Genomic DNA, 12,512 nt, shown 5'->3' with positions numbered 1-12,512 from the left:
ATCACATTGTTGTTCATTTCTCACTTATCTATGATTCTGTCTGAAACTTTATTTTATCATGGATTGCTTTAGGCCACCGAAAAAAATAAGAAAATCTTTAAAGTGATTTTTTTCTTTATTAAACTAGAGTTGTGTGTCCTATTTAGCACGTTTTTAATATATACTGTATCTATTGATTGAATTGGTATAAGCAAGTTTATTAAACATAACATTGAACAGACCCTCTTCCCCACTTTTGATTCCATTATATTGCTTTATATTTACTTTGAGGCTCAAAATAAACCACCTTTTTCTAGTGCGTGGTGTTGTTGCTCTAACATGCACAGTAAAGAAAAGGAGGCATTCTGTCAGCCACTCCAGATGATCAGAGCAACATATTGATGTGAAAGAGGCTTCTGTATAGCAATTATAATAATATATTTCAAAGAGTTCAGAGTTCAGTAAGTAAAGTCTGACAAAACCTGAAATCTCAGCTAAGGAATCATATCAGTCTTTGCCTTCACTACTGCTAACAATTAATGAAAGCACTTCAGAAAAAAAAAAAAATCTCAGACTCAATTTTGAACGTATCTTTGTAGAAGATCTGAAAATCTATAATAGCAAAAGCTACTTTTAAAGAAATCACAATCGTTTTTGAATTCAGCGTTTAGGAATTTCACTTTTCAGATCTTCACAGAACTTCTGAGATGTGCACTGCAAAGTGAATGCACTGAGATATGCATTTTAACACACAAACTGACAGTGCAAGTAATACAAATTGCAATTATTATCAGGAAATAATAATATTAGGTATGTTATTTCACAACAGTTTTCAGTTTTTTTCTGTTTCTAAAGATTTTGAACTACAAAGCAACTCTACCTTAGTAGAGTGGAAGATCATAAAATTATGCATGCTGCATGAATTCAGGCAAAAATCAACCAACCTCCCCCCAAAAAACCAAAAGCAAAAAAACCCCACCTATTGACTAAAGATTCCCAAATGGCAGTTTTTCAAAAACAGAAAAAGTTAGAAAGATACATACACATATCCCTGCCAGTGTGCAAAACTGAGGAAGCCTCTGGGAGAACTGGCATAACGGCTATACATTGAGTCAACATTTAAGCAACAGAATTACACACCTCCTCTTCCTCTGCTTTGTCATTCAGGTCATTGTCATAAGAGGCACTAAATGAAGTCGCTTTAGGCTCCAGGTAGCAGAGGGACAGAGCGAGAGGAAGGGAAAATGTGAGTGAAAGAGGAATAGACTGGAAAGCTGAGAGAAGCAGCACAAAGATAAGGAGAAAAGAGGGGATGAAGGAAGGAGAGGTGATAGGAACATAGTGCTGAAGACCAGGTGGGAGGAAAGAGATGCAAACATCAGGAAGGCTAGGAAAACTAATATAACCATCTTCATCAAGCAGCGATCGGAAACAAAAAGAAAAGCATCTGACAAAGCTGAATGAGACACACAATTCAGTATTTTTGTATTCATTTCTACAGATTTTTCCCTCTGTGGCAGGAGGGCCTTGACTAGCTAGGGCTCTCATAGATTCAAAGTTACTGTTCGGTGGAGCTATTTTATTTTCTTTATGATCTGGAATTTCTCTCATAGAATTCAAATCCAAGACATCTGGAATGGCAAGGACAGGCTCACAGAGAGGATCTTCCTCTGAAATATCTGAAAGCATGTCCATCTCAGGGATAGGTGACAAATTTGTGAGATATGATGATGCAGAATGGATGGGTAGTGATGGCGGGTGTATGTGAGTGAGCTGAAGAAATAAATTCTATGCACAGTGGAAAATGAAAGCACAACAAAATGCAAGTTTGTAGGTACAAAAAGAGGGAGAAAGAAAGAAATTATTTGTTAGTGAAATTTTTTATTTAGGAATAGCTCTCTTAACGCAATAGAAACGCCAAATAAAAATAGAAATCCCTTGTGTTTTACAAGCAGCCAGCTTGTTTACTTCTATGGATTATGAAATCAAAACCATTACGAATGTTCTGTTTTCCAGCTGCTAAGAATTGTGCGCTTTTGAACTGCAGTAGTCACTTGCATCAGATGGAAGCAGACAGACATTCAAAGCTTTGGCAGAAAGGTCAGGGGACAGTGCAGTACACAAAAGACAAGCTAGCACTTTGATTCTTGGGTTTATAACTGTTTCCTCTAAGATTTAAAGAGTGCTTTAGGGGGGAAAAAAGAGCTGTTCACAGAGTTGGTATGTGCAACAAAACCTTACTAATCAGCTTCATGGAAAAACTTCCCAAAATGCTGCTTTTTTTCTTCTCTTGATTAAAAGATTGAAAGATACTACCACTTCAGAAACAAGGCAGAATCATCATTTTATCAAGCCCAAAGTCAAAACATAGTAATTTAACTATTTTTCTCCCACCAATGAAGTTCACGTGTGCCTTTTCCTAGGCTAATTTAAAAATGCTTTCAAGTAGTTAGAGAAGAGCAACAAAAAACATTGGTATTTGTTCCCTTCCTATACTTCAGTGCAGTGGGAACATGTCAGCTGCACAGAGAATCTCTGGAGTCCAAACCACTAAGATTCAAATGGGTAGCTAACTGGCAAAAAACTTTTTGAAACAAAATTACTTTTAAAATATGAAAGTAAGTTCTGAAGAACTGATAGAAAAATAAGTAACATCCCAGAGAGAGATAATAATCACACAACTCCAAAGTTTTAGTCAAAACTGTGGAAGGAAATTTTTATACAAAATCCTGCAAACTCTGAATTTTTTTTTACCTATTTCACCAATAACTTCAACAAACAAGTAAGTGGTTGTCCACCAGAGAAAGAAACAGAAGTCAACAAAAATTTCCACAGAAATCTGTATCTCAGTTCAACACAGAAGTTTTTAAATGAATAAATAATTCTGCTAAATTACTACTAAAACAATACTATTTTTACCTATAAATATTTGAATGCAGTCATAATACATTTGGCTTTGTATAACATATACTACAATGGAACAAATAAGTCTACGTAAACTAAGAAATTAAAATACTGTTTACCCTTTTAAATACTTTTCCAAAATTCACTCAAGTTCACTGAAAATCCAAATTAACTTTATAGAAATAAAAGAAACCCTGGGAAAATTGATGTTAAACACAAGTTTACCTTCACTTTTCTTTGCATACGCTTACAGTAAGATAAACTACAGAAAATACTTGACAATTTTCTTTAAATATTTAATATGGTGTTCTGTATGATGCTCAGAGGTGGTGGGCTTTAAATAAGCAAACGTGCACTATATGAACAAATAATTTTGGTGTGAAAGACATCCATACCTTTCCATCCTGAATCAACTCTAATTGTGGAGTTTTGAGTGGGCTTCCATCATCTTCTCTGCCACCTTCTTTCAACTTGGCTTGTCCAGCAGCTTCAAGGTCAATGATTTTGTCTCCTCCAGGTTGCCCTCTCGTAGTATGGAAGTCTCTTAGACTTTGGTCTGAGATACTCACGGGAGCTGTTAAAGAACAAAATAATTTTGGTTAATTGAAGTAAGTAGAACATTTTATTTTTAAGACTTCATAAAACGATTTTATAGTAATATCAACAAAGAGGATTACAGGCCTGTTACTGAGTGACATTATTTTTCAGCTTTTTGCTGTGTACGAAGTCTATGATTCTTATTGCACTGATGTGAACAGCAAAACACTCTTGTCATAATTTCTGACATATCACAAAATAATTTAGGAAGGAATATCTTGAGATTAGTTAGTTGGACCACCTGTTCAGAGTGAGTCCAGGTTGCTCAGGGACTTGTCCAGTTGAATTCTGAGTATCTCCAAGGTCTCTCAATATGAGCTCATATCAGGGTGACCATACGTAACACAATCATTGTACTGAATAAATACATCAATTTCGTACCACCATCAAGGCTTCTGGAAACACGTTTGCTTGAAGAGCGCTCAAAGTAAGGAGCCGGTCTGTCTATGAGGTTGCTAGCCTGTCGTGTCTGTGCTTGCGTACGCCCGCTGTAGCGGAACTTGGAACCCAAGGTTAGAAACTTTGATTTTGGAGGCTGTTCTGGTGATAAAAGTCTAAAAAGTAAAAAGAAAGACACTTAAAAACACTTTATGTATTTAATCAGGTACTTCTAATGCTACTTATTATATTGCAACTTTAGTTCACCAGGCATGATTTGTGCAGTCCAAGAAAGGATTCTACCATAAGATCTGAGAGGAACTAATACAATACATACTATTTATTATTTGCATTTGGAACTGAAGTAATGCTGTTAATTAACACATTTTCCACAGTACAAATAAGCATCTGGGGTCCTTATCTTCTGGTGCTATCTTTATTAAATGTTATTATTTCTGGATAGTTGAGGCCATTGTACATCCATATAGAAGACCTCTCTAATCTTGCTCATTTGAATATTACTTATAGGGGAAACTATATAACCCACTTTCACTGTCTTTCTTATATTCTGAGGTACCCATAAGGCAGCTGCTGTTCCTTAAATTTAGGGAATGGTATTTCAAAGCTGTGTAGAAGGCTGTAGCAAGTGGAAAAAAAAATAAAATCAAGATGACTATAGAACTGTCATTCATCTTTAAAAAGTTTAACTAGCTAGATTCAGATGCCACTTTAGTTACAATGTGGCTTATAGATATAGTTGATGCTGGATACAAGAAGAATGGGGAAAAAAGGCTTACAGTGAAAAGGGTAAAAAAGATTGAGTTATGAGTAGTACCAACGCTGGGTTCTGTGCTGGATATGCATGTTCGCAATGAAGAGTTCAGTCAGTGTTAGAGAAAGTCCTAGCTAACATTTTGGCAGACCTTGCTGCAAGGTATTTGATAAATGTCAAGTTCTCTAATTTCCTTATGAAAACTTCAAGCTCTTATTCAATCTATCATACCTATAACAGTATGGGTTGGAAGGGAGCTTTAAGATCATCTAGTTCCAACCCCCTTACTACAGGCAGGGACAGCCCCCCCACTAGACCAGGTTGCTCAAAGCCCCATCCAGCCTGGCCTTGAATGCTTCCAGGGAGGAAGCATTCACAATCTCTCTGGGCAACATGCTCCACTGTCTCACCATCCCCACAGTAAAGAATTTCTTCCTAATATCTAATCTAAACATACCTTCATCCAGTTTAAAGCAATTTGCCCTCATCCTATTGCTACATGCTCTTATAAAAGTCCCTCCCTAGCTTTCCTGTAGGCCCCATTTGGGTACTGGAAAGCCACTATAAGATCCACCTTGCAGCCTAGTCTTCTCCAGGCTGAACAGCCCCAACTCTCTTAGCCTTAGGTTGCACTCAATCCCACTGTCCATGTCACCTACAAAGACGTTAAACAGCACCAGTCCCGGCACTGATCCCCAAGGAATGCCACTTGTCATTGGTCTCCTCTTGGACATTGAGCTGTTGACTACAACTCCCTGAGTGTAAGCAACCAACCAGTCAATTCCTTAACCAGCACGTGGTCTATCCATCAAATCCATGCTTTTCCACTTTGGCAACCAAGATGTAGTGCAGGACAACATCAAACAGTTTGCACAAGTCCAGGTAGATGACGTCAGCTGCTCTTCCTTTATTCAATGATGCTGTAACTCCATGATATAAAGCCACCAAGTTTGTCAGGCACAATTTGCCCTTGGTGAAGCCATGTTGGTTAGCCATCAATCACATCATTTTTATTTTCCACATGTCTTGGTAAGGTCCTCAGGATGATCTGCTCCATGATCTTGCCAGGCACAGAGGTGAGACTGTCTGGCCTGTAATTCCCTGGATCTTCTTTTTTCTCCCTTCTTGAAAATGGGGGTTGTTTCCCCTTTCCTACTTTTATCTTCTCACTGCCTATACTTTCTGTTTTCATAATCTGAGTCATCAGCTTCAGCACAGAGGGTACTATTTCTTACAGTAACATCCTTAGTGATAGGATCAATAGTCATCACTGTAAGAATTCTTCCTAGTTTCTGCTTCTCTAGAAAAGTTTTTGATGTTGCCTTTTGAAACAACATGGTACTGCAAATACACACACTCTGCATGGGAGTTTCCATGCCCTATTCTCCCTCTGAACATCATCTTTTTTCAAGAAGAACCAACAATTACTATATCTATTGCACTTACAATGGCACAAACAGACAAGACAATGGATGCTGATTTTGTTCTACATTTTTGAAGCACTTGCACAGGCAATATCTATGTAAGTGGAATCAGATCCAGTATTTTTAAGACAGTTTCCAATATTGGGTTCTGAAAATTTAAAATTATTCTGAAGATATTTCAACAACACTGAGTAGTTTTCAGATACTTTGCAAAACCAATGGTGAGAGAGGAAGAATGTTAACATTTTCTTTAAGAGAAGTTTAGGGCTTCATCAGAATGCTAGCCATAAAGATCCAACCCTGCACACCTAATATGCATAACATGCACCTGAATCCTAATGCATCACAATATATTTTTAAAGAAAGCAATTCTCATAATAATCCACTCTTCTGCACTAAGGCCATGTATCTGGGACTTTACTTTCATTGCTTCTATAAAAACATCCTGAAGCAATATTTGTGACAGATTTATTTCTCCACATCTTTTTCAAGAGTATGTTATGCATTAAGAGGAAGCAGGCTAGAGTGTTTTTCCAAGTTCCTTTCTGTTCTGGATTTCCTAGTCTTGGCAAGCATACAGTATTAACTGCCATTTGTTATGTTCCACCCTGCTGAGATAAACTTTTAATCTTTTAACATGGAAAAAACAAGAGAACTAATTACTTCCCATTTAAGGACATTTAAATGTATTTTTGTATTACAAGTTCAATTACATAAGATAACTGAACGCTATGTTTGCACCATTTTAAGACACACTGGGAAAACGCTAAAACAATCTTCAAAACTTCAAATAAAACTTCATAAAGCAGAACTATAAGCTCATTTTAGTTAGGATCCAGAGTTGCAGACCAAGCTTACTTCAGAAGATTAATGTTGCTATATAGTCTAGCTATTTTTCTTAAAGCAGGCTGATGACCTGTGAAAATGTTACTGAAATCCTATAAGGCTGAGTTGACACAAGTAAATCCAGTGGCTTTTATTTGTAATTTTCAACACAGTTCATGATAAATGTATATAAACAAATTCATATGCTAAATTAATTTCTAATATTTTATAAGAAAATAGATTTTAATGTAATTACTATTTGAGAAAAACTGAAACATCATGAAGTACTGTAAGGAATTTTCAATGTCACATAGGGCATGCTGAGAGATCTAAAAGCTAAAAACGTACATCTAGATTTAATGCAATTTACTGAGGTATACACAAGCAATATACATGCTATGAAAAAGCTATAGTGTCTTACACTGCAGTGATTGCTTCTGTTGTTTATCTTCAGAGACAAACAGAGCTGGATTTATTTTACTGCTTTTAAATTAGGATGAGAGGCTCTGAGGATTTTGAGTCTGATGACATCAGTGGAGAATATGGATTTTACAGAATGGTTAAAGTATTTGTTACATAATTCTTGTCATCATGTCATTCCTGATTAGAAAAATTCATTTCTGATTGGAATGAAATCCAATTGATTTTATTATGTCAGAATTTCTGTAGTAAGATTACCTAATACATATTAATGCTTCTGATAATTTTTCTATTTGCAAATAGTAGTTCTCAGTTCAGGACTTTTTACTTCCATAAGATTTTTTTCTTCTCCATTTACATCTGTTTTATTACTGTAAAATTAGGAAATACAGTTTTCTTGCCAAAGCAAAACACTACATGAATTATCTGAAGAGCACTTTTGTTCTTGCTATTCCAGAAAAGATCTGCATACCACTAAGAGTAACAGACAAACCAAACCAAAGGAGACTTCAAATTTTTGAAGTAAACAATAGTGGGCTATTAATCTTAATAAACTTACCTAATGAATTCTATCAAGCATGAAAAAAACAAGTGTTTTGAAATTATTGTTTCTAAAGTAAGGACTTAAATTGTCATTCTCAATATATACATAAATGTCACACGTACATTCAATTCAAGTACATTCTGGATTCAGTGAAAATCTGAATACTGAAAACTGCCCAGTGAGACAGTTCTACTAATGAATTGCTTAGGTGTCATGTTCCTCATGTCCTCTGTTTAGCATGTGTTTAGTTAATACCAAGCATGCAGTGACAGGATTGAAAGCATATTAAAATATATATAATATATATACATATATATATATATTTTATTTTTTTTTTTAAGTAAGAAACAGGCTATTGAAAGAAAAAGCTTACCAATGGTACTGTGAGAAGCTATGATTCAAGGTACAATGCCTATTTAATGCATAAGAGGTTCAACCTAATCCTATATATAGACTGAGAAGAGCAATCCTTGAGAGTAGCCCTGCAGAGAAGGACCTGAGAATCTTGGTGGATGAAAAACTGAACATGAGACAGCAGTATGCTCTTGCAGCTTGGAAAGCAAATGATATCCTGGGCTGCATCAGAAGAGGGGTGGCCAGCAGGGACAGGGAGGTGATTGTCCCTCTCTACTCTGCCCTCGTGAGGCCCCATCTGGAGTACTGTGTCCAGGTCTGGGGCCCCCAATACAAGAAAGACGGGGAACTATTAGAGAAGGTGCAGAGGAGGACCACTAAATGTTCAGAGGGCTGGAGCACCTCTCCTATTAAGACAGGCTGAGGGAGATGGGCTTGTTCAGCCTGGAGAAAAGAACGCTGCAGGGTGACCTAATTGCAGCATTCCAAGTAGCTAAAGGGAGACTACAAACAGGAGGGGAGCCCACTCTTTAGAAGGAAAGATAATGACAGGACAAGGGGAAATAGTTTTAAGGGAAGGGAGGGAAGATTTGGGTTGTATATTGGGGAAGTTCTTTACCAAGAGACTGGTGAGGTGCTGGAACAGGCTGCCCAGAGAAGTTATGGATGCCCCATTCCTGGAGGTGATCAAGGCCAGGTTGGACGGGGCTCTGGGCAGCCTGGTCTACTGTTAAATGGGGAGGTCAGCATCCCTGCCTGTGGTAGGGGGGTTGGAACTTCATATCCTTGAGGTCCCTTCAACCCAAGTCATTCTATCATTCTACAATTCCATGATTCTATGACTCCCGGGTTAGAAGAGTAGCTGCACTCCCTCATGGAGGTTGTGCTATTAAAAAAATCAAATTATTTTTCAATGGTGAAAACAGAAAGAGAAACAACTCTATTGTTAAAGTGGTCATTTACAAATAGTCTAAAGTTTCAATGATCAATTCAGAATTTTTCACTATTATATTCACTATATTCACTTATATTCACTAGTTACTGAAAAAAAAAGAAAACAGAGAGAAGTTTATTATGTAAACAAATAGCACTCTTTTTGTTCTCTTACTCTTACTTTAAAGAATGACCGTGAACTCAGCCTATTTTATAAACAAGCAAGAATCCAGATTCAGAAGTTTACTGTCAAACACTCAGAGCTTCTTTTGAAGACATGTATCAGCTTTCTAGACTCTCATTTTGAAATGTCAATCTTTCAGCTAGCACAATGTATGATTACTAATTTAGTTCCATACTGTTAGCATGCTGCAAGTTAAAATGACAGTCAATTGTACCTGAAATCTTTGAAACTGGTAATTTGTGGTCAATGACCAGTAGGATGTCTTCTGTCTAAAGAGTGCCAATTGATGGAGAAAATAAGGTAAAAGAGGGGAGAAATCTTCTCTATTTTTCTCATATTCTTTCAAAGACATATATGAGTTTGGCTGGCAAACTGGAGGAAACAGAGAATTATTAATTACCTGAAGAAAGTATGGTGCTCCACACAAACCTTCCATAACCTCTTAGCGGCCCGATGGTTTGGCAGTTTGAATCCAATAGTGCTCTCAAACTGTTCCAGCTGGAAAAAATTCACAAGTAAATTAATCAATTTCCTTAAGCTGTTTATTAATTAGAAGGCCATTCACATAGTTCCATTACTGTAACAAGCAATAATTCTCCTGTCATAAGACTTCAAAAGAAAAGAACACAAAACTCCAGAGTTTCTAATCTTTTAATATAATTATACTGGGTGGGTTAGTCACGATAGGTGATGATCACTTTATCACTTCCTATTTGTACTAATGCCTCTTGAGAAATCTAATAATACTTCAGTTTTTCTTGCTAGTTTTCTGACAATCTACCCAATGTACTTTTAAACTACAGGAAGTAATTGTACTGCAGGTTGTGATGCATGCTTTCACTGGATTTAATACCAATCTGAAATCCATACTGTAGTGTCATTCTGACTGATCTGTTTCATTGTATATCAATAATAGAAAAAATATTATATCTATGTTTATACATCTGTATTCCAGAACTTACAAAACTACAATGTTTGTATTGGATTGCTGGCATTTAGACTTCAAAGTAAATTACTTCACCTTGTGAAATGCAAGAACCATCAGTATTGTTATAGCTCCGTCACTTCATTTAAAGTCTATTACACTAAAATACTTTAGTGACTTCAAACTGATACTGTTCTGCACTTCAACGTCAACAGAACAGGGTCTGGAAATTACTCTGAAGTTTAGGTGAGGAAACAACTGTTCCGGGAAATGATGAGTTGCTTTATAAAACTGCATGTGCTAATAATTTATGGAAATTTAAACAAGACATCTTGAAAAATATATATTTAAAACCTGTCTGTTTATAAACACAATTGATTTCACATCAGCAGACAGTAGCAATATTGCTTTTACATGAGACTGTGGAAAAATAGTTGGCATGCCACTGAAAATTTTTTACAAATTTATATTTGTACATATCTTGCCTAGAATAATTCAGGAATAAATTTAAGCCTTTTTTCTATTTAGCTCTGCAATTTCACTAACATCTTTTGTCTTATTTATTCACACAATAAGAGATACCGTAAACATTTCAGAGTAAAATTCATAAAGTTCAACATAATTCTACCAAGAATTTCCTGTTAAAATGTGTTCAAAATGTAAGCCTTCTTCCTTTATCAACTTCCATTAACTTACAATGGTAACTGAAAAGAAAGTTGAATTCAGTATTTCCATGGCTGCTAGCAAAACGAGCATCCTACAGGACAATTCAGGCCTTTGGCTACACTCATAAAACTAGAAGCACTGACATTTAATGAACAATTATACCCAAAGAGGAAGCGAGTCTGGCTTCTCCCTTAAGGCTGCAAGTTTCTATGAACAGGAAAACAAGGGCCGAGTACTAGATTTATTTGTAAAACTATTGCATTTAGTAAGAAAAAAGAGTTTCTGCTCGGATAACATTCATTAACCAAAAAAGTGTTTAATATAAGCCATAGAATTTGAAGAGAAAAATCCAACTAATTTCAATTCCAGCATAAACCTGCTAGAGTGCCTGGTAAAATGATGTTATTTTGTTGCTAGATAGAAATGATTGGACAAAAAAAAAAAAAAAAAAAAAAAAAAAAAAAAAAAAAAAAGCAAGGTAGAAAGCGATTACTTACTTCTGCTGGCCTGACTTTGATGTAGAAATTACTTCTCTTATAGGAAATCTTTAGAATTTTTGGCCAAGCAAAGCGGTTGATTCGCAGTCTGTCTTTGTAAATGAGCAGTCCATTAGCACATACACCCAGCATGATGTCCACGCCTTCAGAATCCTAACATATATGAGACAGTTTCATAAAAATCAGGTTAATAGTATTCCAAAAAGAATAATTATCCCTGGTATAACCTTGAAGGAAGAATTTTGTTTCATATCCAAACCTGAAAGACAGTGATAATGAGATACTTAAGGAAGAAACAGCTAAGTAAAACAATTTTAGAGGAAACATTTTGAACTTCAGTAATGACTTTATCTGCATATGCCACAGTTCTGGGAAACTCATATATTCTGAAGATAAGAACTGAGTCAACAACATGCAACTAGGAGAAGTATGGTAGGAGTACATTCAATAATTTTTAATATACAAAGAAAAGAAATTAAGAACAGACCTTTCCAATTTGTGAATGAAATTAAGAGCAAGATGATGATGATGGTGATAACTTAGATTCACCTTCTGTTCCAGTCAATATACAGGAAGTAGCGGATAAGTAAATGAAAACATCAACATAATAATTTCAATCAAAGTACTGTCAGGCAACATATCTTAGCATTCTGTGCCATTCACAGGCATTTGATGTCTGTTTAGGAGGCTACAGAACCAAGCACTTACTGATAAGACTTGGATAAACCATACTGTTGCATACTAACACAGCAGAATCTCACATCCTCACAAGCACAAATGAACTACTACAAAAGGCATATATGTAATTACTGAAGTTCAGAGAAATTTTAGATGAAGTACTCTGTATATGCTACACCCTTTAATATCAAGCACTGTCTTCAAACCAAACCAAACCTCAATACCTTGGCATGATGCAAATCCACTCCATACATTGAGAGCCTCTTCGCATTTTCTAGGAACTGAGAATCCGCCTGTGCTGGAGTCAGGCCCCTAAAACCATTGAACAAACCTTGAGTTCACAGACAAAAGTACTGACAATCAAAACTAACTGGAATAGAAAAACATGAGTTCTATACAAAGGTATCAATAGCACATTTGCCCTAATGAGAA

The 12,512-nt window shown here is 36.1% G+C and overlaps 1 protein-coding gene across 4 annotated transcripts in view; it reads right to left on the bottom strand.

Annotated features, from left to right (window-relative positions):
• EPB41L2 (erythrocyte membrane protein band 4.1 like 2) overlaps positions 1-12,512 on the bottom strand; it is a gene marked incomplete at both ends in the record, with an annotated part of 56,009 nt that overhangs the window by 14,365 nt on the left and 29,132 nt on the right. For 2 of the 4 annotated variants that reach the window (XM_079550285.1, XM_079550286.1), the window contains 5 exons: positions 3,279-3,457; positions 3,862-4,034; positions 9,715-9,812; positions 11,403-11,555; positions 12,305-12,392. In XM_079550285.1, coding sequence (XP_079406411.1) covers positions 3,279-3,457; positions 3,862-4,034; positions 9,715-9,812; positions 11,403-11,555; positions 12,305-12,392 — 691 coding nt within the window. Of the gene's footprint in view, positions 1-1,119; positions 1,768-3,278; positions 3,458-3,861; positions 4,035-9,714; positions 9,813-11,402; positions 11,556-12,304; positions 12,393-12,512 lie in introns of all 4 variants that reach the window. The other 2 variants (XM_079550283.1, XM_079550284.1) reach the window with 2 other exon arrangements.

Source organism: Tetrao urogallus (genome assembly GCF_951394365.1).
Source record: "Tetrao urogallus genome assembly, chromosome: 2".
In the NCBI taxonomy this organism is placed as follows: domain Eukaryota; kingdom Metazoa; phylum Chordata; class Aves; order Galliformes; family Phasianidae; genus Tetrao; species Tetrao urogallus.
This window is presented reverse-complemented; position numbering and strand designations above follow the sequence as displayed.